The sequence below is a fragment of the Ascaphus truei genome, unplaced genomic scaffold (assembly GCF_040206685.1).
Source record: "Ascaphus truei isolate aAscTru1 unplaced genomic scaffold, aAscTru1.hap1 HAP1_SCAFFOLD_667, whole genome shotgun sequence".
NCBI lineage: Eukaryota > Metazoa > Chordata > Amphibia > Anura > Ascaphidae > Ascaphus > Ascaphus truei.
This window is the reverse complement of record NW_027457000.1, coordinates 91,546-118,477: the sequence shown is the minus strand read 5'-3', so window position 1 is coordinate 118,477 and position 26,932 is coordinate 91,546. Positions and strand designations below refer to the sequence as shown.

The 26,932-nt window shown below is 56.0% G+C and overlaps 1 protein-coding gene across 1 annotated transcript in view; it reads left to right on the top strand.

Moving 5' to 3' along the window:
* The window catches only part of LOC142485933 (carbonic anhydrase 4-like), a 141,766-nt gene that overhangs the window by 50,905 nt on the left and 63,929 nt on the right, over positions 1 to 26,932 (top strand). Inside the window, exons 5-6 of the mRNA XM_075584596.1 lie at positions 145 to 290; positions 2,525 to 2,614. Coding sequence (XP_075440711.1) covers positions 145 to 290; positions 2,525 to 2,614 — 236 coding nt within the window. The remainder of the gene's footprint in view (positions 1 to 144; positions 291 to 2,524; positions 2,615 to 26,932) is intronic.

Here is a 26,932-nt window from a genome sequence, read left to right as displayed (position 1 = left end):
TGCTGCTAATACCTCTCCCTATACACCCTAACATCCCGCTGCTAATACCTCTCCCTATACACCCTAACACCCTGCTGCTAATACCTCTCCCTATGCACTTCACTGGCTTCCCGCATTGTCTGACAGTCTCTTTTTGCCTTGTAGTGGAGGTCTCGCTGGGTGACGGAGTGACGCTCTCAGGAGGGAGTCTCTCCAACATATACAAGGCTGTTGCTTTTCACTTTCACTGGGGGAACAGGACATCTCCCGGCTCTGAGCATCGACTGAGTGGGAAGCAGTATCCGATGGAGGTGAGGACACAGACAGACGCAGAGAGAGAGACGCAGAGAGAGAGACGCAGAGAGAGAGACGCAGAGAGAGACGCAGAGAGAGAGACGCAGAGAGAGAGACGCAGAGAGAGAGACGCAGGGAGAGAGACGCAGGGAGACAGACGCAGAGAGACAGACGCAGAGAGACAGACGCAGAGAGACAGACGCAGAGAGACAGACGCAGAGAGACAGACGCAGAGAGACAGACGCAGAGAGACAGACGCAGAGAGACAGAGAGACACAGACACAGAGAGAGACACAGAGAGACACAGACACAGAGAGAGACACAGAGAGACACAGACACAGAGAGAGACACAGAGAGACACAGACACAGAGAGACACAGACACAGAGAGAGACACAGACACAGAGAGAGACACAGACACAGAGAGACACAGACACAGAGAGAGACACAGACACAGAGAGACACAGACACAGAGAGAGACACAGACACAGAGAGACGCGCCCCTCTCTCCCTCTCTGATCATTTGATTGAGCAAAATAAATCTTCAAAATGAAAAGTTAACAACCGACCTCTGTAGGAGCCCAATCCAATGCCCGGGAGGTACAATGCCCGGGAGGGACAATGCTCGGGAGGTACAATGCCCGGGAGGGACAATGCTCGGGAGGGACAATGCCTGGGAGGTACAATGCCCGGGAGGTACAATGCCCGGGAGGGACAATGCCCGGGAGGTACAATGCCCGGGAGGGACAATGCCCGGGAGGGACAATGCCCGGGAGGGACAATGCCCGGGAGGGACAATGCCCGGGAGGGACAATGCCCGGGAGGGACAATGCCCGGGAGGGACAATGCTCGGGAGGGACAATGCCCGGGAGGGACAATGCCCGTGAGGTACTCATGAAAGTCCTGGATCGCAATTCGGCGCAATCTCAGCCGCGACCGCTACGTCCTCAAAAAGCGGGACTTAGAACATTTCTTCAGTCAGAATCTCTGAAGCCGGCGGGCGTCTGTTCCTCACAGAGCGTCTTTGTATTTGCCGCGGATGGTTTGGCGCTTGGAATATGAGGTCCTGATTGGCTGCAAGGTTTCTTATAGGTTTTAGAATCCCATTCGGAAACCTCTACAACCAATCAGCGCGCGGGAATTCTCCTGCCAGCCTATCACCGATTTGCCGGTATTCTGAAGCCAGGTGGGCACCGATTTGGATTCTGCTAAGGGGCATGTTCCAACCTGGCACTCGGCCTTTCAGCATATCGAGCCCACTCGCTGTCCAGGCTCCGCAGAGTCTGGGGCAGGGCAAATGGTGGCCGGATAGCCCAGGACGGAGGTACTCAGGTATAACTACAGTTCTCCTCCTGTTCTAACACCGTGGCATCCCTGAGGCTTTCAACTCCAGGTCCCGAGTAGACTCAGTGGCGCCACGCTTGGTAGCCACCTGGTCTCTCGGAACCACGGACTTGGAATCCCACAGATACTGTACATGGCCATAAGCATTCACATTTATTAAATAAAACCTTTTATAACATTCTCTCTGCTTAAGTGGCTTTGTGTTTTAGCTGGTATAAGTCTTCTGGTCCGGTGTCCCGGATAGAATAAGAATGTGTTCCCTATTCTCACCAGCCTTATCCCTGGCACACTGCACAACCCCGACTTAAACTGCACCCACACAATGAAACCCCTTGCATCTTTCCAACATAGCTAGAGCACCCCCTGAACCCCCATGCCAGGTTCAGGGTGACTTGGGCATGGCCTGGGCATCCCACCTTATGCGAGGGACCCCGGGACCATTCTGGGGATACATTGATCCCCCATGCCCTCTTTACTTTTCCAGTTTGTGCTGAAGCAGGAAACACTGGCGGTTAGTCGCAAGAACGTTTCCAGGGTTGGATTTTGCCGGAGCACTGTGCCTCAATGTGCCAGAGAATCTTACCTGATTCCCGGGTACATCATTGGGGTACCCCGTAACTCAGGAACCCCGATACCTAGCAACAATCTGATTGAAGTTTCTCTGCAAACCCCCCCCCCCCCCCCCCCCCTCAAACTCACAGCCTCACGAGCTCCGCTGCCCAGCACCCCTGGAAAGGCAAAACACAGAAATACTGAATTGTCACATCATTTATACACAGTCACAGTGATGCATACGCGACAGTTGGGTCCAAGAGCTGACACTCTACACACGGATCAGGGATAACCAAGTGTGCTGAACCTTTATTATTGAGCCTGGTTAACCGTCACTCCCTCACACTCTCTCTGTAGATGCACATCGTTCATACAAAGGGGGACCTAACTGTGGCAGATGCCAAGAAAGACCCAGCTGGGCTCGCAGTCCTGGGATTCTTCATTGATGTAAGTCCAGAAGTGCAACAAGAAACCCCTTCCCCAGCGTCAGCCTGTGCAACAAGAAACCCCTTCCCCAGCGTCAGCCTGCGCAACAAGAAACCCCTTCCCCAGCGTCAGCCTGTGCAACAAGAAACCCCTTCCCCAGCGTCAGCCTGCGCAACAAGAAACCCCTTCCCCAGCGTCAGCCTGTGCAACAAGAAACCCCTTCCCCAAAATCAGCCTGTGCAACAAGAACCCCCTTCCCCAGCGTCAGCCTGTGCAACAAGAAACCCCTTCCCCAGCGTCAGCCTGCGCAACCAGTAACCCCTTCCCCAGCGTCAGCCTGTGCAACAAGAAACCCCTTCCCCAGCGTCAGCCTGTGCAACAAGAACCCCCTTCCCCAGTGACAGCCTGCGCAACAAGAAACCCCTTCCCCAGCATCAGCCTGTGCAACAAGAACCCCCTTCCCCAGTGACAGCCTGCGCAACAAGAACCCCCTTCCCCAGCGTCAGCCTGTGCAACAAGAAACCCCTTCCCCAGCGTCAGCCTGTGCAACAAGAACCCCCTTCCCCAGTGACAGCCTGCGCAACAAGAAACCCCTTCCCCAGCGTCAGCCTGTGCAACAAGAAACCCCTTCCCCAGCATCAGCCTGTGCAACAAGAAACCCCTTCCCCAGCGTCAGCCTGTGCAACAAGTAACCCCTTCCCCAGCGTCAGCCTGCGCAACAAGTAACCCCTTCCCCAGCGTCAGCCTGCGCAACAAGAAACCCCTTCCCCAGCGTCAGCCTGTGCAACAAGAAACCCCTTCCCCAGCGTCAGCCTGCGCAACCAGTAACCCCTTCCCCAGCGTCAGCCTGTGCAACAAGAAACCCCTTCCCCAGCGTCAGCCTGTGCAACAAGAAACCCCTTCCCCAGCGTCAGCCTGTGCAACAAGAAACCCCTTCCCCAGCGTCAGCCTGCGCAACAAGTAACCCCTTCCCCAACATCAGCCTGTGCAACAAGAAACCCCTTCCCCAGTGTCAGCCTGTGCAACAAGAAACCCCTTCCCCAGCGTCAGCCTGCGCAACAAGTAACCCCTTCCCCAGCGTCAGCCTGTGCAACAAGAAACCCCTTCCCCAGCATCAGCCTGCGCAACAAGTAACCCCTTCCCCAGCGTCAGCCTGCGCAACAAGTAACCCCTTCCCCAGCGTCAGCCTGCGCAACAAGAAACCCCTTCCCCAGCGTCAGCCTGTGCAACAAGAAACCCCTTCCCCAACGTCAGCCTGTGCAACAAGAAACCCCTTCCCCAGCGTCAGCCTGTGCAACAAGAAACCCCTTCCCCAAAATCAGCCTGTGCAACAAGAAACCCCTTCCCCAAAATCAGCCTGTGCAACAAGAAACCCCTTCCCCAGCGTCAGCCTGTGCAACAAGAAACCCCTTCCCCAGCATCAGCCTGCGCAACAAGTAACCCCTTCCCCAGCGTCAGCCTGTGCAACAAGAAACCCCTTCCCCAACATCAGCCTGTGCAACAAGAAACCCCTTCCCCAGCGTCAGCCTGTGCAACAAGTAACCCCTTCCCCAGCATCAGCCTGTGCAACAAGTAACCCCTTCCCCAACATCAGCCTGTGCAACAAGAACCCCCTTCCCCAGTGACAGCCTGCGCAACAAGAAACCCCTTCCCCAGCGTCAGCCTGTGCAACAAGAAACCCCTTCCCCAACATCAGCCTGTGCAACAAGAACCCCCTTCCCCAGTGACAGCCTGCGCAACAAGAAACCCCTTCCCCAGCGTCAGCCTGTGCAACAAGAACCCCCTTACCCAGTGACAGCCTGCGCAACAAGAAACCCCTTCCCCAGCGTCAGCCTGTGCAACAAGAAACCCCTTCCCCAACATCAGCCTGTGCAATAAGAAACCCCTTCCCCAACATCAGCCTGTGCAACAAGAAACCCCTTCCCCAACATCAGCCTGTGCAACAAGAACCCCCTTCCCCAGCGTCAGCCTGTGCAACAAGTAACCCCTTCCCCAGCGTCAGCCTGTGCAACAAGAAACCCCTTCCCCAGTGACAGCCTGCGCAACAAGAAACCCCTTCCCCAACATCAGCCTGTGCAACAAGAAACCCCTTCCCCAGTGACAGCCTGCGCAACAAGAAACCCCTTCCCCAACATCAGCCTGTGCAACAAGAACCCCCTTCCCCAGTGACAGCCTGCGCAACCAGTAACCCCTTCCCCAGCGTCAGCCTGTGCAACAAGTAACCCCTTCCCAGCGTCAGCCTGCGCAACAAGTAACCCCTTCCCAGCATCAGCCTGTGCAACAAGAAACCCCTTCCCCAGTGACAGCCTGCGCAACAAGTAACCCCTTCCCCAGCGGCAGCCTGCGCAACAAGTAACCCCTTCCCCAGCGACAGCCTGTGCAACAAGTAACCCTTCCCCAGCATCAGCCTGCACAACAAGTAACCCCTTCCCCAGCGTCAGCCTGTGCAACAAGAAACCCCTTCCCCAACATCAGCCTGTGCAACAAGTAACCCCCTTCCCCAGTGACAGCCTGCGCAACAAGTAACCCCTTCCCCAGCGTCAGCCTGTGCAACAAGAAACCCCTTCCCCAACATCAGCCTGCGCAACAAGAACCCCCTTCCCCAGTGACAGCCTGCGCAACAAGTAACCCCTTCCCCAGCGTCAGCCTGCGCAACAAGTAACCCCTTCCCCAGCGTCAGCCTGCGCAACAAGTAACCCCTTCCCCAGCGTCAGCCTGTGCAACAAGAAACCCCTTCCCCAACATCAGCCTGCGCAACAAGAACCCCCTTCCCCAGTGACAGCCTGCGCAACAAGTAACCCCTTCCCCAGCGTCTGCCTGCGCAACAAGTAACCCCTTCCCCAGCGTCAGCCTGCGCAAAAAGTAACCCCTTCCCCAGCGTCAGCCTGTGCAACAAGAAACCCCTTCCCCAGCGTCAGCCTGCGCAACAAGAAACCCCTTCCCCAGCATCAGCCTGCGCAACAAGAACCCCCTTCCCCAGCGTCAGCCTATGCAACAAGAAACCCCTTCCCCAGCATCAGCCTGTGCAACAAGAAACCCCTTCCCCAGCATCAGCCTGTGCAACAAGAAACCCCTTCCCCAACATCAGCCTGCGCAACAAGAATCCCCTTCCCCAGTGACAGCCTGCGCAACAAGTAACCCCTTCCCCAGCGTCAGCCCGCGCAACAAGTAACCCCTTCCCCAGCGACAGCCTGTGCAACAAGAACCCCCTTCCCCAGCGTCAGCCTATGCAACAAGAAACCCCTTCCCCAGCATCAGCCTGTGCAACAAGAAACCCCTTCCCCAGCATCAGCCTGTGCAACAAGAAACCCCTTCCCCAACATCAGCCTGCGCAACAAGAACCCCCTTCCCCAGTGACAGCCTGCGCAACAAGTAACCCCTTCCCCAGCGTCAGCCCGCGCAACAAGTAACCCCTTCCCCAGCGACAGCCTGTGCAACAAGTAACCACTTCCCCAGCGTCAGCCTGTGCAACAAAAAACCCCTTCCCCAGCGTCAGCCTGTGCAACAAGAAACCCCTTCCCCAGCGTCAGCCTGTGCAACAAGAAACCCCTTCCCCAGCGTCAGCCTGTGCAACAAGAAACCCCTTCCCCAACATCAGCCTGCGCAACAAGAACCCCCTTCCCCAGCGTCAGCCTATGCAACAAGAAACCCCTTCCCCAGCATCAGCCTGTGCAACAAGAAACCCCTTCCCCAGCATCAGCCTGTGCAACAAGAAACCCCTTCCCCAACATCAGCCTGCGCAACAAGAACCCCCTTCCCCAGCGTCAGCCTGTGCAACAAGAAACCCCTTCCCCAGCGTCAGCCTGCGCAACAAGAAACCCCTTCCCCAGCATCAGCCTGCGCAACAAGAACCCCCTTCCCCAGCGTCAGCCTATGCAACAAGAAACCCCTTCCCCAGCATCAGCCTGTGCAACAAGAAACCCCTTCCCCAGCGTCAGCCTGCGCAACAAGTAACCCCTTCCCCAGCGTCAGCCTGTGCAACAAGAAACCCCTTCCCCAACATCAGCCTGCGCAACAAGAACCCCCTTCCCCAGCGTCAGCCTGCGCAACAAGAAACCCCTTCCCCAGTGTCAGCCTGCGCAACAAGAAACCCCTTCCCCAGCATCAGCCTGCGCAACAAGTAACCCCTTCCCCAGCGTCAGCCTGTGCAACAAGAAACCCCTTCCCCAGCGTCAGCCTGTGCAACAAGAACCCCCTTCCCCAGCGTCAGCCTGTGCAACAAGAAACCCCTTCCCCAGCGTCAGCCTGTGCAACAAGTAACCCCTTCCCCAGCGTCAGCCTGTGCAACAAGAAACCCCTTCCCCAGCGTCAGCCTGCGCAACAAGTAACCCCTTCCCAGCGTCAGCCTGCGCAACAAGTAACCCCTTCCCAGCATCAGCCTGTGCAACAAGAAACCCCTTCCCCAACATCAGCCTGCGCAACAAGAACCCCCTTCCCCAGTGACAGCCTGCGCAACAAGTAACCCCTTCCCCAGCGTTAGCCCGCGCAACAAGTAACCTCTTCCCCAGCGAAAGCCTGTGCAACAAGAAACCCCTTCCCCAGCGTCAGCCTGTGCAACAAGTAACCCCTTCCCCAGCGTCAGCCTGTGCAACAAGAAACCCCTTCCCCAGCGTCAGCCTGCGCAACAAGTAACCCCTTCCCAGCGTCAGCCTGCGCAACAAGTAACCCCTTCCCAGCATCAGCCTGTGCAACAAGAAACCCCTTCCCCAACATCAGCCTGCGCAACAAGAACCCCCTTCCCCAGTGACAGCCTGCGCAACAAGTAACCCCTTCCCCAGCGTCAGCCCGCGCAACAAGTAACCCCTTCCCCAGCGACAGCCTGTGCAACAAGAAACCCCTTCCCCAGCGTCAGCCTGTGCAACAAGAACCCCCTTCCCCAGTGACAGCCTGCGCAACAAGAAACCCCTTCCCCAGCGTCAGCCTGCGCAACAAGAAACCCCTTCCCCAGCATCAGCCTGCGCAACAAGAACCCCCTTCCCCAGCGTCAGCCTATGCAACAAGAAACCCCTTCCCCAGCATCAGCCTGTGCAACAAGAAACCCCTTCCCCAGCATCAGCCTGCGCAACAAGAACCCCCTTCCCCAGCGTCAGCCTATGCAACAAGAAACCCCTTCCCCAGCATCAGCCTGTGCAACAAGAAACCCCTTCCCCAGCATCAGCCTGTGCAACAAGAAACCCCTTCCCCAACATCAGCCTGCGCAACAAGAATCCCCTTCCCCAGTGACAGCCTGCGCAACAAGTAACCCCTTCCCCAGCGTCAGCCCGCGCAACAAGTAACCCCTTCCCCAGCGACAGCCTGTGCAACAAGAACCCCCTTCCCCAGCGTCAGCCTATGCAACAAGAAACCCCTTCCCCAGCATCAGCCTGTGCAACAAGAAACCCCTTCCCCAGCATCAGCCTGTGCAACAAGAAACCCCTTCCCCAACATCAGCCTGCGCAACAAGAACCCCCTTCCCCAGTGACAGCCTGCGCAACAAGTAACCCCTTCCCCAGCGTCAGCCCGCGCAACAAGTAACCCCTTCCCCAGCGACAGCCTGTGCAACAAGTAACCACTTCCCCAGCGTCAGCCTGTGCAACAAAAAACCCCTTCCCCAGCGTCAGCCTGTGCAACAAGAAACCCCTTCCCCAGCGTCAGCCTGTGCAACAAGAAACCCCTTCCCCAGCGTCAGCCTGTGCAACAAGAAACCCCTTCCCCAACATCAGCCTGCGCAACAAGAACCCCCTTCCCCAGCGTCAGCCTATGCAACAAGAAACCCCTTCCCCAGCATCAGCCTGTGCAACAAGAAACCCCTTCCCCAGCATCAGCCTGTGCAACAAGAAACCCCTTCCCCAACATCAGCCTGCGCAACAAGAACCCCCTTCCCCAGCGTCAGCCTGTGCAACAAGAAACCCCTTCCCCAGCGTCAGCCTGCGCAACAAGAAACCCCTTCCCCAGCATCAGCCTGCGCAACAAGAACCCCCTTCCCCAGCGTCAGCCTATGCAACAAGAAACCCCTTCCCCAGCATCAGCCTGTGCAACAAGAAACCCCTTCCCCAGCGTCAGCCTGCGCAACAAGTAACCCCTTCCCCAGCGTCAGCCTGTGCAACAAGAAACCCCTTCCCCAACATCAGCCTGCGCAACAAGAACCCCCTTCCCCAGCGTCAGCCTGCGCAACAAGAAACCCCTTCCCCAGTGTCAGCCTGCGCAACAAGAAACCCCTTCCCCAGCATCAGCCTGCGCAACAAGTAACCCCTTCCCCAGCGTCAGCCTGTGCAACAAGAAACCCCTTCCCCAGCGTCAGCCTGTGCAACAAGAACCCCCTTCCCCAGCGTCAGCCTGTGCAACAAGAAACCCCTTCCCCAGCGTCAGCCTGTGCAACAAGTAACCCCTTCCCCAGCGTCAGCCTGTGCAACAAGAAACCCCTTCCCCAGCGTCAGCCTGCGCAACAAGTAACCCCTTCCCAGCGTCAGCCTGCGCAACAAGTAACCCCTTCCCAGCATCAGCCTGTGCAACAAGAAACCCCTTCCCCAACATCAGCCTGCGCAACAAGAACCCCCTTCCCCAGTGACAGCCTGCGCAACAAGTAACCCCTTCCCCAGCGTCAGCCCGCGCAACAAGTAACCTCTTCCCCAGCGACAGCCTGTGCAACAAGAAACCCCTTCCCCAGCGTCAGCCTGTGCAACAAGTAACCCCTTCCCCAGCGTCAGCCTGTGCAACAAGAAACCCCTTCCCCAGCGTCAGCCTGCGCAACAAGTAACCCCTTCCCAGCGTCAGCCTGCGCAACAAGTAACCCCTTCCCAGCATCAGCCTGTGCAACAAGAAACCCCTTCCCCAACATCAGCCTGCGCAACAAGAACCCCCTTCCCCAGTGACAGCCTGCGCAACAAGTAACCCCTTCCCCAGCGTCAGCCCGCGCAACAAGTAACCCCTTCCCCAGCGACAGCCTGTGCAACAAGAAACCCCTTCCCCAGCGTCAGCCTGTGCAACAAGAACCCCCTTCCCCAGTGACAGCCTGCGCAACAAGAAACCCCTTCCCCAGCGTCAGCCTGCGCAACAAGAAACCCCTTCCCCAGCATCAGCCTGCGCAACAAGAACCCCCTTCCCCAGCGTCAGCCTATGCAACAAGAAACCCCTTCCCCAGCATCAGCCTGTGCAACAAGAAACCCCTTCCCCAGCGTCAGCCTGCGCAACAAGTAACCCCTTCCCCAGCGTCAGCCTGTGCAACAAGAAACCCCTTCCCCAACATCAGCCTGCGCAACAAGAACCCCCTTCCCCAGCGTCAGCCTGCGCAACAAGAAACCCCTTCCCCAGCGTCAGCCTGCGCAACAAGAAACCCCTTCCCCAGCATCAGCCTGCGCAACAAGTAACCCCTTCCCCAGCGTCAGCCTGTGCAACAAGAAACCCCTTCCCCAGCGTCAGCCTGTGCAACAAGAACCCCCTTCCCCAGCGTCAGCCTGTGCAACAAGAAACCCCTTCCCCAGCGTCAGCCTGTGCAACAAGTAACCCCTTCCCCAGCGTCAGCCTGTGCAACAAGAAACCCCTTCCCCAGCGTCAGCCTGCGCAACAAGTAACCCCTTCCCAGCGTCAGCCTGCGCAATAAGTAACCCCTTCCCAGCATCAGCCTGTGCAACAAGAAACCCCTTCCCCAGCGTCAGCCGGCGCAACAAGAAACCCCTTCCCCAGCGTCAGCCTGCGCAACAAGAAACCCCTTCCCCAGCGTCAGCCTGCGCAACAAGAAACCCATTCCCCAACATCAGCCTGCGCAACAAGAAACCCCTTCCCCAGCGTCAGCCAGTGCAACAAGAAACCCCTTCCCCAGTGTAAGGCTGCGCAACAAGTAATCCCTTCCCCAGCGTCAGCCTGCGCAACAAATAACCCCTTCCCCAACATCAGCCGGCGCAACAAGAAACCCCTTCCCCAGCGTCAGTCTGTGCAACAAGAAACCCCTTCCCCAGCGTCAGTCTGTGCAACAAGAAACTCCTTCCCCAACATCAGCCGGCGCAACAAGAAACCCCTCCCCAGCGTCAGGCTGCGCAACAAGTAACCCCTTCCCCAGCGTCAGCCTGCACAACAAATAACCCCTTCCCCAACATCAGCCGGCGCAACAAGAAACCCCTTCCCCAGCGTCAGTCTGTGCAACAAGAAACCCCTTCCCCAGCGTCAGTCTGTGCAACAAGAAACTCCTTCCCCAACATCAGCCGGCGCAACAAGAAACCCCTCCCCAGCGTCAGGCTGCGCAACAAGTAACCCCTTCCCCAGCGTCAGTCTGTGCAACAAGAAACCCCTTCCCCAGCGTCAGTCTGTGCAACAAGAAACCCCTTCCCCAACATCAGCCGGCGCAACAAGAAACCCCTCCCCAGCGTCAGTCTGTGCAACAAGAAACCCCTTCCCCAGTGTCAGTCTGTGCAACAAGTAACCCCTTCCCCAGCCTGCGCAATAAGTAACCCCTTCCCCAGCGTCAGCCTATGCAACAAGTAAACCCTTCCCCAGCGTCAGCCTGCGCAACAAATAAACCCTTCCCCAGCGTCAGCCTGCGCAATAAGTAACCCCTTCCCCAGCGTCAGCCTGTGCAACAAGTAACCCCTTCCCCAGCCTGCGCAATAAGTAACCCCTTCCCCAGCGTCAGCCTGCGCAACAAGTAACCCCTTCCCCAACATCAGCCTGCGCAACAAGTAACCCCTTCCCAAACATCAGCCTGCGCAACAAGTAACCCTTCCCCAGCGTCAGTCTGTGCAACAAGTAAACCCTTCCCCAGCGTCAGCCTGCGCAATAAGTAACCCCTTCCCCAGCGTCAGCCTGTGCAACAAGTAAACCCTTCCCCAGCGTCAGCCTGCGCAACAAGTAACCCCTTCCCCAGCGTCAGCCTGCGCAATAAGTAACCCCTTCCCCAGCGTCAGTCTGTGCAACAAGTAAACCCTTCCCCAGCGTCAGCCTGTGCAACAAGTAACCCCTTCCCCAGCCTGCGCAATAAGTAACCCCTTCCCCAGCGTCAGCCTGCGCAACAAGTAACCCCTTCCCCAGCGTCAGTCTGTGCAACAAGAAACCCCTTCCCCAACATCAGCCTGCTTAACAAGTAACCCATTCCCAGCGTCAGCCTGTGCAACATGTAACCCATTCCCAGCGTCAGCCTGTGCAACATGTAACCCCTTCCCCAGCGTCAGCCTGCGCAATAAGTAACCCCTTCCCCAGCGTCAGCCTGTGCAACAAGTAACCCTTCCCCAGCGTCAGTCTGTGCAACAAGTAACCCCTTCCCCAGCGTCAGCCTGCGCAATAAGTAACCCCTTCCCCAGCGTTAGCCGGTGCAACAAGTAACCCCTTCCCCAGCGTCAGCCTGCGCAACAAGTAACCCCTTCCCCAGCGTCAGCCTGCGCAACAAGTAAACCCTTCCCCAGCGTCAGCCTGCGCAACAAGTAACCCCTTCCCCAGCGTCAGCCTGCGCAACAAGTAACCCTTCCCCAGCGTCAGCCTGCGCAACAAGTAACCCCTTCCCCAGCGTCAGTCTGTGCAACAAGTAACCCCAACATCAGCCTGCTTAACAAGTAACCCCTTCCCCAGCCTGCGCAATAAGTAACCCATTCCCAGCGTCAGCCTGTGCAACAAGTAACCCCTTCCCCAGCGTCAGCCTGCACAATAAGTAACCCCTTCCCCAGCGTCAGCCTGTGCAACAAGTAACTCCTTCCCCAGCGTCAGCCTGCGCAACAAGTAACCCTTCCCTAGCGTCAGCCTGCGCAACAAGTAACACCTTCCCCAGCGTCAGCCTGCGCAACATTAGACATAGAAAAGTAGGGTAGAAGTGATACCTTTAATTGCGAATTCGTGGTTAAAAAGAATGCAAGCTCTCAGCACCACAAAGGTGTCTTCCTCATGCAGATGTAAATAAGTGTTATACACAGAGTAACGAGGAATTGGAGTGAAGGTGTGAGGTGGGGAAAGCAGGATATCTGTATATCGGGGTACCTCATTACAAAGTGTATACCTGAGTGCATCTATACAGGAGTGCATCTATACTGGAGTGCATCTATACTGGAGTGCAGCTATACAGGAGTGCATCTATACTGGAGTGCATCTATACAGGAGTGCATCTATACAGGAGTGCATCTATACAGGAGTGCATCTATACAGGAGTGCAGCTATACAGGAGTGCAGCTATACAGGAGTGCATCTATACAGGAGTGCATCTATACAGGAGTGCATCTATACAGGAGTGCAGCTATACAGGAGTGCAGCTATACAGGAGTGCAGCTATACAGGAGTGCAGCTATACAGGAGTGCAGCTATACAGGAGTGCAGCTATACAGGAGTGCAGCTCCTCGTGTCGCTGCCTCTTCCCTGCGACACAAACGTAGGGTGTGTGTGTATTTATATGTAACAGTGGTTCCCCCACACGATGGGAGATTCTGCCATTACAGCGTGTGTGGTGCATGCTACCTGTTGGTTAGCAGGAGGGCTGAGTTGTCCACCGATATTTGTGGGGACACCGGACAGGCTTCTGGGTACATACCCGACATAGATCTCTAGTTGTACAGCGCCTCCATCTTCCGCAGGCTCCAGGTGTATGGAGGCGACCTCCTACAGTAGAACACAATCCCCTCTCCTTTCCCAGAAAGATCACACACCAGGCAGGAGGTATAATAACTGGAACGGTTTATTGTGTTCAGCACAATGCAGTCACAGCAGGCTTCTGCCCAATGCAGTCTCTGGTGATATCTCCAGCTGAAGGATGGTCCCTGGACCTGCACTACAGATCAAGGGCCCTCGTAGCAGTCCTTGCTCTTCCCTGATTCTCTATCAGGATCAGGGGAAAGGTGCACACTCACTCTCCCCCAAGGGGGAGAGGAACAGGGAAGGCCAGTATTCAGTCAACCTGTGTGTGACCTGCCTCTCTCAGTGGGGAGAGGCACTGCTACATTTGGGCGGCAATCCCCTTAAGTACAACCAGGAGCAGGGCACACGGTCTGACCCAGAATTGGATAGAACCCAGGCCTGGTTCCATCTCCTCCCCTGTCACTCAAGAGTAATGCTGGGAGTGGGGAAACCCCATGGTACGTACTGGCAGAATATAGATGGTAGGGAGGAGCGCACGAACCAAAAGGAGCAGGAAAGGACCCAAAATCCAAATATCAAAAAAGGTACTTTATTGTTTCATGAGACCAATCCAACGCGTTTCGAACGTCACCATGTTCTTTATCACGTGCACTCCTTCCTACCATCTATATTCTGCATAGCATCATTGGAAGCCGCACAGCCAGCCAGCCACACCAAGGAACGTGAGTAATTATTGCTACAGGGGAAGCTACCAATGAGATTGATCGTGGGTGGCCTTACCCTACCCACTACCTGTCTTCAGGAGGACTGTACCCATTATTGTTAGCTGCATTTCCACTACTCAATATTTCTGATTTCCCTTGGATGTTGGTTCTGGCATTATATTCTGATTTGGCCTGGCATTTAAGCACTTTGCTACCTCATCTATCTATGTACTGGCAGGCCTGCTCTTACCAGGACTTACTGCCAGGGAGGCAAACTAGTAGCCAAGAACCAGTCCTGCCTACACCCTCCCTTTGGTGGAAACTCCCATGTCCTCACTGGGACCGAAATTTGTGGGTACCATCCTTCAGATGCTTAACCTAAACCGAACAGAAGAATGTACTGAACAGTAGTGTAACGGCGCGCTCACCACAAACAAGGCGTGACCGCGAGGCCGAGGTGGGGATTTGATATAACACCAACCCACAGCAGGTGGGCGCATCTGGAGTGTAGATTGGTCGAGGTAACCGGGTCGGGTAGGAGAGGTCTGGATGGTCAGTAATACTTGCCGAGGTCGGTGTTGGAGAGTAGCTGATCGTAGGAGGTACTTAGCCGAGGTCAGTATTGGAGAGTAGCGGATCGTCGAGGAGCTAGCAGGGGTTGGGATGAAGAGGTGCGGATGGTCGTACATAGCCAAGGTCAGGAGAACAGAAAGGTTTATGGTCAGCCGATGAACCAGTGAAATGGCTGAGCATATAAGGCAAACAGGAACCAATGAGGACAAGGCAAGAGGAGGCGCGTCAGGAACGCCTGCTGCGATTGGTGCAGGAGACAGGTGTGGGAGGGCTTACAGGCGGTGGCTGGTGACGCGCACATCCCGTGCCGATGATGCCCCCGCTGGCGTAACCCGGAGGAGGGACCAGAGGGCTTGGTATAACCTTCCACGCGTTATGTCCGCCCGTAGTCCGACGGCTGATAGATGACTCAGGTGACGTGCCACAGGAGGCAGGGGAAGCGGAGCACCCGATCGCGGGCCGAGGTAAAAAGAGGGGGCGCGCCGAGGGTAGCGGGACTCACCGATCCTTACAAGTAGTACATAATCATAACAATCCAATGATAGACATTTTGCTGTTACATCAGTACTAAGAACATAAGCACAACATTCCTTTAACTCAATCCCGGTTCCATCCAACATGAAGAACCTAGTATTATTCAGTAGACATGCTCGGGGTCTGGTTTGCGGACAAGTGCCCCTGTACGATCAGACACAGTTACAGAAAGTATTCTGGTTAGAGATGCCTTTCTGACACATACTCCACCCTATCCATATAGATGGATCTTCCTACATCCCATACTCCATGTAGCACACCGAGCATCGGCAACCTGGTACTACTCTAGGCATAGCCACCACCTGTCCGGGAGAGTCATACCCCGAGCACTCATCTGAAGATATTCCCAAATTATCATTCTCCTCCCAATCACTATCCCAATTCTCATCGGAATACTCAGAATTCCAATTCCCCTTGGTACTATCTGAATCCCAATTTTCCATTATGTTACCTCCACCAGGGACCCTGCGAGGAATACCTTCCCTAAACTTGAAGGCCCTAGTAGAGGATCCCCCTGATTCTTCATCCACTTCAGAACTATACTCCAACTCAATCTCACTACCCCGATGGCTGAGAATAAAGTGCTGATCGCAACTGATTGCGAGCCCACCGAGCAGAGCGGTTAGACACAGTGGAAAGCAGAAGGGCAGTAAAAATGGTACTGATCCCCGGGTTTGAGACCACAATGTCTTTCAAGTCTCGGTCTGAGTTCTTGGTCTAACGCCCCCTCCGGACTGGATACCAGCCCGATACTGACAGTATATGGTTCCGCATCTGGCTTTGGCGTAGGCTTAAGAGCCATAAACTGGTCAGGGTACGCGGCCAAGGGTTCTGGGATAAGTGTCTTAGTGCTCACCGCAGTCGCAGCCGGCTTGCATTCCATGCGTAACCGTATAGAGTCCATAAATCTTCCCACGCCAGTGCTGGTCATAGTGGTACTCACCGGAGCGGGAATAGTCCGTTCCTCATCCGCTCCGGCGGTAGCCTCTCGGTTGACGTCAGCTGATCTTGCAGGATTCGGATAGAGATCGACGTCCTCCGTGTAGAAATCGCTGTTGTCCGGTACCTTTTCACTGAAAGTCTCCATCAGTTCCTGCTGGAAGTGAGGAGATGAACTCTCACCGCTCCGCTGTGTTGCTGGAAACCTGGGACCCGCCGATCGGGATGCTGGTTCAGCGACCAGGATACTGGGGACCACCACGAATGGGTGCTCCTCTGCAGCTCAGATAACACCATCGCTGTCCTCGGGACCGGACTGCATCCTGGCTCGAGGTACATGGTACCGCTGTCATCCATAGTCCGGTCTGTAGGAGTACACGCCAGCGGGCGAAGCACCACAGACGTCTGACCGCCACTCTGGCTGGATGAAAACGATGACACCTCGGATGGCACTTGGAAGGGTTCCAGCTCCCTGACCGTCTCTGGTTCCTCTGCGGAGACCGAGTCTGGAGCCGAATTGTAACACACACTACTCATCAGGGCACACAGACCCTCTATAACCTCCCACCTTGAGGCAGTTGAATTAGCGGCATCGACCACCCAGGTATTGGGGTCAGTCGATTCTCAGTAAGAAAGAACCATAGGCCATAGCAGCATGGGCGTGAGATAGCGTGCTCCGCACCTTGGGCAAATAGCTCCCCAGACAAGGTCCCCGCCTGGAAAGTCACACTTAGGGCACAGGCACTTCAAGAATCGCGTCTCATCAACCTGCACTACCAGGAGTCCACCTGGAAGATGGTAATAAGCAAAGTCGCAGTTCGCCATCGCAGGCGTGGATAAAGTGCAACGGTAGGAGAAAGGGTAAGTTAGCTCCACTCTCTGAGCCAGGCTACGAAAAACTGAGGGTAAGGTCAGCCACATCCGGCTCCTCCTTTGTCTTCAGCAGTCGTTCGGTATTGGCTGTCGCTTGGCCCCCTCCCTCTGGTGAAGATTAGAGGAGGGGCAGGGATGGGACGGGACCCTGACTCCTGTCTGAGCCAGTCACATCTCTTGGATGGGGTCCTGGCTTTCGTGCCATCGGCTGATCCTGAAGCCCGGGAAATAGGGTGCACCCATCAGAACATTGTTCAGCACCCACGCTTGATGCAACCTCGTGGCCATCGTCAGGGCACATGATTTAATCCAGAAAGTTTAGCTAGGCAATCAGGCAGCTTTATACAAATGCAGCTATATAAGAGGGCAGATGCTAGTAGTAGGGGGCTCTCCCCGTCTGACTGAGGAGGGTTAGGGTTTATACGAACGCAGCTGCTAGTAGTAGGGGGCTCTCGGTCTCCCGGTCTGACTGAGGAGGAGATTTCTCACTCATACTTGTTTTTAGCTGAATAAAAGCCGTGCTCAGACGTATTCTCGTGTCGCTGCCTCTTCCCTGTGACACAAACATATGGTGTGTGTGTATTTATATATGAGGTACCCCGATATATATTCTGCTTTCTCCACCTCACACCTTCACTCCAATTCCCCATTACTCTGTGTATAACACTCAAAGGCTTAGTGTGCCAACCGCGTGGTTTACTTACCTACACCTAACAAACTGAGACGACACAGTTTTGTGAGTAAAATTGGTCACAGCTTTATTGTTTTAATAATACTTGGAAATAACTGTTAGCCATAATCTTAGTCCTTTGTCATCCTTATTCTCGGTATCCTCTGGTGGGAGCCCTTCTCCAACCGCCCTAATCTACCAGGAGAATATTCTCAACCGCCCCGTCATCCGCTCACCCTAGGTCCCTGTGACGGAGCGGCCTGTAGGCGAGGGCAGATAGATGCACAGACAAGGGTTACGCTTAACTATAGTGATTTATTTGCCACCAAACAGCAACCAAAACATTGGGACTGCTGCCCCTTTAAGGCAAAACACAAAAATAATTAAATCAAATCCTATTCCCGTTAGGGAAACTAACTACACCAGCAGGTCCCTAGCTAACGGTGCTGGCCAACTAACCTGGTTCCCAGCCCAAAACATGCCCTGGTATATGGAACAAAGTAACAGAGCCTGGCCAGAAAAATAAAGGGTTTTTGCTTATCTGTTAGTCCTTGTCTTTATCCTGGGTGTGATTCCCAGCTGGATCCCGCAGGCCTGCTTCTTTCAGTCCTAGGGTCCATAACAGCCAGACTCTCCCTGGCTGGGAGAACTTTCACTTCCTCTCTCTCTGTGGAGGAAAGCAGTCTCTGTGAGCTTCCTGACTTTTATCCCTGTTACATCAGGAGTTGATTGTCCACACCTCCCTGTTCAGGTGTGAAATCCAACACCCGTGCAGTCTAGGAAGGTAGTTAACCTCTTCACTCCCTTACAGTCCCCCTTGTCAGGGCCACCTGGGCCTACCCGCATAGGATAGAGCCCAGCTACCTAAGATTGGTGCCAGGGGTACAGCGCCCGACCGCCTGCGTCGGTGCCTCCAGCTCGCACAATCTTTTCAGGGGGACCGTTACCTGGGGCCCATCCGCATCGGGTGGAGCCCCATTTCGGGTCTTTACGGTGTCCCTACGATGACTTGCCTGACGAAGCTGTGACGATGGATCTGATAACAGATTCATAAGATATAGTCAGATATAGCACAACACAACATTACATTCTCACTGGGACGGGTGGGTGGGAAAAACAAAATCAGTGAGCAGCTCCTGCAAGCGCAGGGTTTAAATAGCCCACGCGAGTACCCCCCCCCCTGCCCCCGTTGGCATGCCCGCGAATCTGGCAAACCTTGTGGTAGGGGGAGGGGGGAAGGAAAGACAGCCAGCGCATGTACCCCCTAGATGCACAGCAACCATTATGCCGGTGACGGACCCATTTTGGGACCTCTCCCTTTCATTTACATCTCTATAGCCACACTTCCTAAGATATTATTCATCTGGAAAACAGAAAACATCAGAAGGGACTTTTGTGGTCATATTACGTCTAACACGACACCATCCTCTAAATCCAACCCCCTGGATATCACCTGTGGCGTCCCGCAAGGCTCTGTTCTGGGGCCCTGACTTTTTGAGACTCGAAAACTGGATTTCCCAAAACAAAACTGTTTTTAAACACCGACAAGACTGTAACAATGGTATTTTGGGACCAAGACTACATTTTGAAGCTTTCAGTGACTGAGCTCCAGATCAGAACCAACGCTAACACCACCCTAATCCCTGTCACTAGTTTTAAATACCTGGGCTTATGGTTTGACTCCCACTTAACATTCGGGATGCACATTGATACCCTGACAACCAAGATCTATGCCAAACTAGGGGTACTTTACAGGAACAAATCCTCCCTAAGTCTCATAGTCAGAAAGCGTATCGCACAGCAGATGCTAATTATTGACTATGGAGACATAGTAAATGGCTCGGCACCCCAAACCCACCTTAGCAAACTTGACACCTTCTACAATTCAATTTGTCGTTTCGTTCTGCAATGCAACTATAACACACATCACTGCAAAATGCTCAAAGAACTAGATTGGTCATCACTCGAGTCTAGGCGCAAAGTTCACCTTTCCTGTCTTGCCTTTAAATTCTTCATGGACAAGCTACCCACTTATCTGAACAAGCTCCTCACCCCTACCACATGCAGCCCTTATCATCTGAGATCTGACTCCAAAAGACTGTTCATGGTCCCAAGGCTCAACAAAGTATCCGGTCGCTCCTCCTTCTCTTACCGTGCACCCCACAACTGGAACAACCTACCAGAGACTCTCACATCCACCACCATTTTAAGTTCTTTCAAATCTAAGGCTGTCTCACATTTTAATCTGGTCTATAACTGTTACATACGCCTATAATATATATCTGTAACTGTTACATACGCCTATAATATATATCTGTAACTGTGCATGCAATGTCTTGTATATAATGTAAACCCTGCTCATGTAACAGTATTTGTAAACATGTACTATTTGTTTTACTGTGTGCCCAGGACATGCGTGAGAACGAGAGGTAACTCTCAATGTATTACTTCCTGGTAACACATGTTATAAATAAATAAATAAATCCTCTAACTGCGCAGCGATGAAAACCTTCCCCCGGCATCCGACTGCGCAGATTAAACCCTTCCCCCGGCATCAGACTGCGCAGTGATGAAACCCTACCCCTGATATCAGACTGCGCAGCGATGAAACCCTTCCCCCGGCGTCAGGCTGCGCAACGATTAAACCCTTCCCCCGGCGTCAGACAGCGCCGCGCTGAAACCCTTCCCCAGTAATTGTGCTGTACAATGATGAAACCTTTTGACCAGATATGAATCCCCTTTTTACTGGTGCCAGCCCTGTAACGTGTTGGGGTGACGGGGTACCAGCCCTGTGATGTGTTGGGGTACCAGCCCTGTGATGTGTTGGGGTGACGGGGTACCAGCCCTGTGATGTGTTGGGGTACCAGCCCTGTGATGTGTTGGGGTGACGGGGTACCAGCCCTGTGATGTGTTGGGGTACCAGCCTTGTGATGTGTTGGGGTGACGGGGTACCAGCCCTATGATGTGTTGGGGTGACGGGGTACCAGCCCTGTGATGTGTTGGGGTGACAGGTGATGGGGAACCAGCCCTGTGATGTGTTGGGGTGACAGGGTACCAGCCCTGTGATGTGTTGGGGTGACAGGTGATGGGGTACCAGCCCTGTGATGTGTTGGGGTGACGGGGTACCAGCCCTGTGATGTGTTGGGGTGACGGAGTACCAGCACTGTGATGTGTTGAGGTGACAGGTGATGGGGTACCAGCCCTGAGATGTGTTGAGGTGACAGGTGATGGGGTACCAGCCCTGTGATGTGTTGGGGTGACGGGGTACCAGCCCTGTGATGTGTTGGGGTGACGGGGTACCAGCCCTGTGATGTGTTGGGGTGACGGGGTACCAGCCCTGTGATGTGTTGGGGTACCAGCCCTGTGATGTGTTGGGGTGACGGGGTACCAGCCCTGTGATGTGTTGGGGTGACGGGGTACCAGCCCTGTGATGTGTTGGGGTGACGGGGTAGCAGCCCTGTGATGTGTTGGGGTGACAGGTGACGGGGTACCAGACCTGTGATGTGTTGGGGTGACGGGGTACCAGCCCTGTGATGTGTTGGGGTGACGGGGTACCAGCCCTGTGATGTGTTGGGGTGACGGGGTACCAGCCCTGTGATGTGTTGAGGTGACAGGTGATGGGGTACCAGCCCTCTGATGTGTTGGGGTGACGGGGTACCAGCCCAGTGATGTGTTGGGGTGACGGGGTACCAGCCCTGTGATGTGTTGGGGTGACAGGGTACCAGCCCAGTGGTGTGTTGGGGTGACAGGGTACCAGCCCTGTGATGTGTTGGGGTGACAGGGTACCAGCCCTGTGATGTGTTGGGGTGACAGGGTACCAGCCCTGTGATGTGTTGGGGTGACGGGTGATGGGGTACCAGCCCTGTGATGTGTTGGGGTGACAGGATACCAGCGCTGTGATGTGTTGGGGTGACAGGGTACCAGCCCTGTGATGTGTTGGGGTGACGGGGTACCAGCCCTGTGATGTGTTGGGGTGACAGGGTACCAGCCCTGTGATGTGTTGGGGTGACGGGGTACCAGCGCTGTGATGTGTTGGGGTGACAGGGTACCAGCCCTGTGATGTGTTGGGGTGATGGGGTACCAGCGCTGTGATGTGTTGGGGTGACAGGGTACCAGCCCTGTGATGTGTTGGGGTGACGGGGTACCAGCGCTGTGATGTGTTGGGGTGACGGGGTACCAGCCCTGTGATGTGTTGGGGTGACGGGGTACCAGCGCTGTGATGTGTTGGGGTGACAGGGTACCAGCCCTGTGATGTGTTGGGGTGACAGGATACCAGCGCTGTGATGTGTTGGGGTGACAGGGTACCAGCCCAGTGATGTGTTGGGGTGACAGGTGACGGGGTACCAGCCCTGTGATGTGTTGGGGTGACAGGGTACCAGCCCTGTGATGTGTTGGGGTGACATTGTACCAGCCCTGTGATGTGTTGGGGTGACAGGATACCAGCCCTGTGATGTGTTGGGGTGACAGGGTATCAGCCCTGTGATGTGTTGGGGTGACGGGGTACCAGCGCTGTGATGTGTTGGGGTGACAGGGTACCAGCCCTGTGATGTGTTGGGGTGACAGGATACCAGCGCTGTGATGTGTTGGGGTGACAGGGTACCAGCCCTGTGATGTGTTGGGGTGACGGGGTACCAGCCCTGTGATGTGTTGGGGTGACGGGGTACCAGCCCTGTGATGTGTTGGGGTGACAGGGTACCAGCCCTGTGATGTGTTGGGGTGACAGGGTACCAGCCCTGTGATGTGTTGGGGTACCAGCTCTGTAACATGTTGGGGTGACAGGGTACCAGCCCTGTGATGTGTTGGGGTGACGGGGTACCAGCCCTGTGATGTGTTGGGGTGACAGGGTACCAGCCCTGTGATGTGTTGGGGTGACGGGGTACCAGCCCTGTGATGTGTTGGGGTGACGGGGTACCAGCCCTGTGATGTGTTGGGGTGACAGGTGACGGGGTACCAGCCCTGGGATGTGTTGGGATGACGGGGTACCAGCCCTGTGATGTGTTGGGGTGACAGGTGATGGGGTACCAGCCCTGTGATGTGTTGGGGTGACGGGGTACCAGCCCTGTGATGTGTTGGGGTGACAGGGTACCAGCCCTGTGATGTGTTGGGGTGACGGGGTACCAGCCCTATGATGTGTTGGGGTACCAGCCCTGTGATGTGTTGGGGTGACGGGGTACCAGCCCTGTGATGTGTTGGGGTGACGAGTTACCAGCCCTGTGATGTGTTGGGGTGATGGGTTACCAGCCCTGTGATGTGTTGGGGTGACGGGTTACCATCCCTGTGATGTGTTGGGGTGACGGGGTACCAGCCCTGTGATGTGTTGGGGTGACGGGGTACCAGCCCTGTGATGTGTTGGGGTACCAGCCCTGTGATGTGTTGGGGTGACGGGGTACCAGCCCTGTGATGTGTTGGGGTGACGGGGTACCAGCCCTGTGATGTGTTGGGGTGACGGGGTACCAGCCCTGTGATGTGTTGGGGTGACAGGTGACAGGGTACCAGCCCTGTGATGTGTTGGGGTGACGGGGTACCAGCCCTGTGATGTGTTGGGGTGACGGGGTACCAGCCCTGTGATGTGTTGGGGTGACGGGGTACCAGCCCTGTGATGTGTTGAGGTGACAGGTGATGGGGTACCAGCCCTCTGATGTGTTGGGGTGACGGGGTACCAGCCCAGTGATGTGTTGGGGTGACAGGGTACCAGCCCTGTGATGTGTTGGGGTGACAGGGTACCAGCCCTGTGATGTGTTGGGGTGACAGGGTACCAGCCCTGTGATGTGTTGGGGTGACGGGGTACCAGCGCTGTGATGTGTTGGGGTGACAGGGTACCAGCCCTGTGATGTGTTGGGGTGACGGGGTACCAGCGCTGTGATGTGTTGGGGTGACGGGGTACCAGCCCTGTGATGTGTTGGGGTGACGGGGTACCAGCGCTGTGATGTGTTGGGGTGACGGGGTACCAGCCCTGTGATGTGTTGGGGTGATGGGGTACCAGCCCTGTGATGTGTTCGGGTGACAGGGTACCAGCCCTGTGATGTGTTGGGGTGATGGGGTACCAGCCCTGTGATGTGTTGGGGTGACAGGGTACCAGCCCTGTGATGTGTTGGGGTGACAGGGTACCAGCCCTGTGATGTGTTGGGGTGACGGGGTACCAGCCCTGTGATGTGTTGGGGTGACGGCGTACCAGCCCTGTGATGTGTTGGGGTACCAGCCCTGTGATGTGTTGGGGTGACGGGGTACCAGCCCTGTGATGTGTTGGGGTGACGGGGTACCAGCCTTGTGATGTGTTGGGGTGATGGGTTACCAGCCCTGTGATGTGTTGGGGTGACAGGGTACCAGCCCTGTGATGTGTTGTGGTGACGGTTACCAGCCCTGTGATGTGTTGGGGTGACAGGGTACCAGCCCTGTGATGTGTTGGGGTGACGGGGTACCAGCCCTGTGATGTGTTGGGATGACGGGGTACCAGCCCTGTGATGTGTTGGGGTGACAGGGTACCAGCCCTGTGATGTGTTGGGGTGACGGGGTACCAGCCCTGTGATGTGTTGGGGTGACGGGGTACCAGCCCTGTGATGTGTTGGGGTGACAGGGTACCAGCGCTGTGATGTGTTGGGGTGACGGGGTACCAGCCCTGTGATGTGTTGGGGTGACGGGTACCAGCCCTGTGATGTGTTGGGGTGACAGGTGACGGGGTACCAGCCCTGTGATGTGTTGGGGTGACAGGGTACCAGCCCTGTGATGTGTTGGGGTGACAGGGTACCAGCCCTGTGATGTGTTGGGGTGACGGGTTACCAGCCCTGTGATGTGTTGGGGTGACAGGGTACCAGCCCTGTGATGTGTTGGGGTGACAGGGTACCAGCCCTGTGATGTGTTGGGGTGACAGGTGACGGGGTACCAGCCCTGTGATGTGTTGGGGTGACAGGGTACCAGCCCTGTGATGTGTTGGGGTGATGGGGTACCAGCCCTGTGATGTGTTGGGGTGACAGGGTACCAGCCCTGTGATGTGTTGGGGTGACGGGGTACCAGCCCTGTGATGTGTTGGGGTGACGGGGTACCAGCCCTGTGATGTGTTGGGGTGACGGGGTACCAGCCCTGTGATGTGTTGGGGTGATGGGGTACCAGCCCTGTGATGTGTTGGGGTGACAGGGTACCAGCCCTGTGATGTGTTGGGGTGACAGGGTACCAGCCCTGTGATGTGTTGGGGTGACGGGGTACCAGCCCTGTGATGTGTTGGGGTGACAGGGTACCAGCCCTGTGATGTGTTGGGGTGACGGGGTACCAGCCCTGTGATGTGTTGGGGTGACGGGGTACCAGCCCTGTGATGTGTTGGGGTGACAGGGTACCAGCCCTGTGATGTGTTGGGGTGACAGGGTACCAGCGCTGTGATGTGTTGGGATGACTGGGTACCAGCCCTGTGATGTGTTGGGGTGACGGGGTACCAGCCCTGTGATGTGTTGGGATGACGTGGTACCAGCCCTGTGATGTGTTGGGGTGACGGGGTACCAGCCCTGTGATGTGTTGGGGTGACGGGGTACCAGCCCTGTGATGTGTTGGGGTGACGGGGTACCAGCCCTGTGATGTGTTGGGGTGATGGGGTACCAGCCCTGTGATGTGTTGGGGTGACGGGGTACCAGCCCAGTGATGTGTTGGGGTGGCGGGGTACCAGCCCTGTGATGTGTTGGGGTGACGGGGTACCAGCCCTGTGATGTGTTGGGGTGACAGGGTACCAGCCCTGTGATGTGTTGGGGTGTTGGGGTACCAGCCCTGTGATGTGTTGGGGTGACAGGGTACCAGCCCTGTGATGTGTTGGGGTGACAGCGTACCAGCCCTGTGATGTGTTGGGGTGCCTTGGTACCAGCCCAGTGATGTGTTGGGGTGACAGGGTACCAGCCCTGTGATGTGTTGCGGTGACGGGGTACCAGCCCTGTGATGTGTTGGGGTGACGGGGTACCAGCCCTGTGATGTGTTGGGGTGACAGGGTACCAGCCCTGTGATGTGTTGGGGTGACAGGGTACCAGCCCTGTGATGTGTTGGGGTGACAGGGTACCAGCCCTGTGATGTGTTGGGGTGACGGGGTACCAGCCCTGTGATGTGTTGGGGTGACAGGGTACCAGCCCTGTGATGTGTTGGGGTGACAGGGTACCAGCCCTGTGATGTGTTGGGGTGACAGGGTACCAGCCCTGTGATGTGTTGGGGTGACAGGGTACCAGCCCTGTGATGTGTTGGGGTGACAGGGTACCAGCCCTGTGATGTGTTGGGGTGACAGGGTACCAGCCCTGTGATGTGTTGGGGTGACAGGGTACCAGCGCTGTGATGTGTTGGGGTGACGGGGTACCAGCCCTGTGATGTGTTGGGGTGACGGGTACCAGCCCTGTGATGTGTTGGGGTGACAGGGTACCAGCCCTGTGATGTGTTGGGGTGACGGGGTACCAGCCCTGTGATGTGTTGGGGTGACAGGGTACCAGCCCTGTGATGTGTTGGGGTGACAGGTGACGGGGTACCAGCCCTGTGATGTGTTGGGGTGACAGGGTACCAGCCCTGTGATGTGTTGGGGTGACGGGTTACCAGCCCTGTGATGTGTTGGGGTGACAGGGTACCAGCCCTGTGATGTGTTGGGGTGACAGGGTACCAGCCCTGTGATGTGTTGGGGTGACAGGGTACCAGCCCTGTGATGTGTTGGGGTGACGGGTTACCAGCCCTGTGATGTGTTGGGGTGACAGGGTACCAGCCCTGTGATGTGTTGGGGTGACAGGGTACCAGCCCTGTGATGTGTTGGGGTGACAGGTGACGGGGTACCAGCCCTGTGATGTGTTGGGGTGACGGGGTACCAGCCCTGTGATGTGTTGGGGTGACAGGTGATGGGTTACCAGCCCTGTGATGTGTTGGGGAGACAGGGTACCAGCGCTGTGATGTGTTGGGGTGACGGGTTACCAGCCCTGTGATGTGTTGGGGTGACAGGGTACCAGCCCTGTGATGTGTTGGGGTGACGAGGTACCAGCCCTGTGATGTGTTGGGGTGACGGGGTATCAGCCCTGTGATGTGTTGGGGTGACAGGGTACCAGCCCTGTGATGTGTTGGGGTGACGAGGTACCAGCCCTGTGATGTGTTGGGGTGACGGGGTATCAGCCCTGTGATGTGTTGGGGTGATGGGGTACCAGCCCTGTGATGTGTTGGGGTGACGGGGTACCAGCCCTGTGATGTGTTGGGGTGACGGGGTACCAGCCCTGTGATGTGTTGGGGTGACGGGTTACCAGCCCTGTGATGTGTTGGGGTGACAGGGTACCAGCCCTGTGATGTGTTGGGGTGACAGGTGACGGGGTACCAGCCCTGTGATGTGTTGGGGTGACGGGGTACCAGCCCTGTGATGTGTTGGGGTGACAGGTGACGGGGTACCAGCCCTGTGATGTGTTGGGGTGACGGGGTACCAGCCCAGTGATGTGTTGGGGTGACAGGTGATGGGGTACCAGCCCTGTGATGTGTTGGGGTGACGGGGTACCAGCCCTGTGATGTGTTGGGGTGACAAGGTTCCAGCCCTGT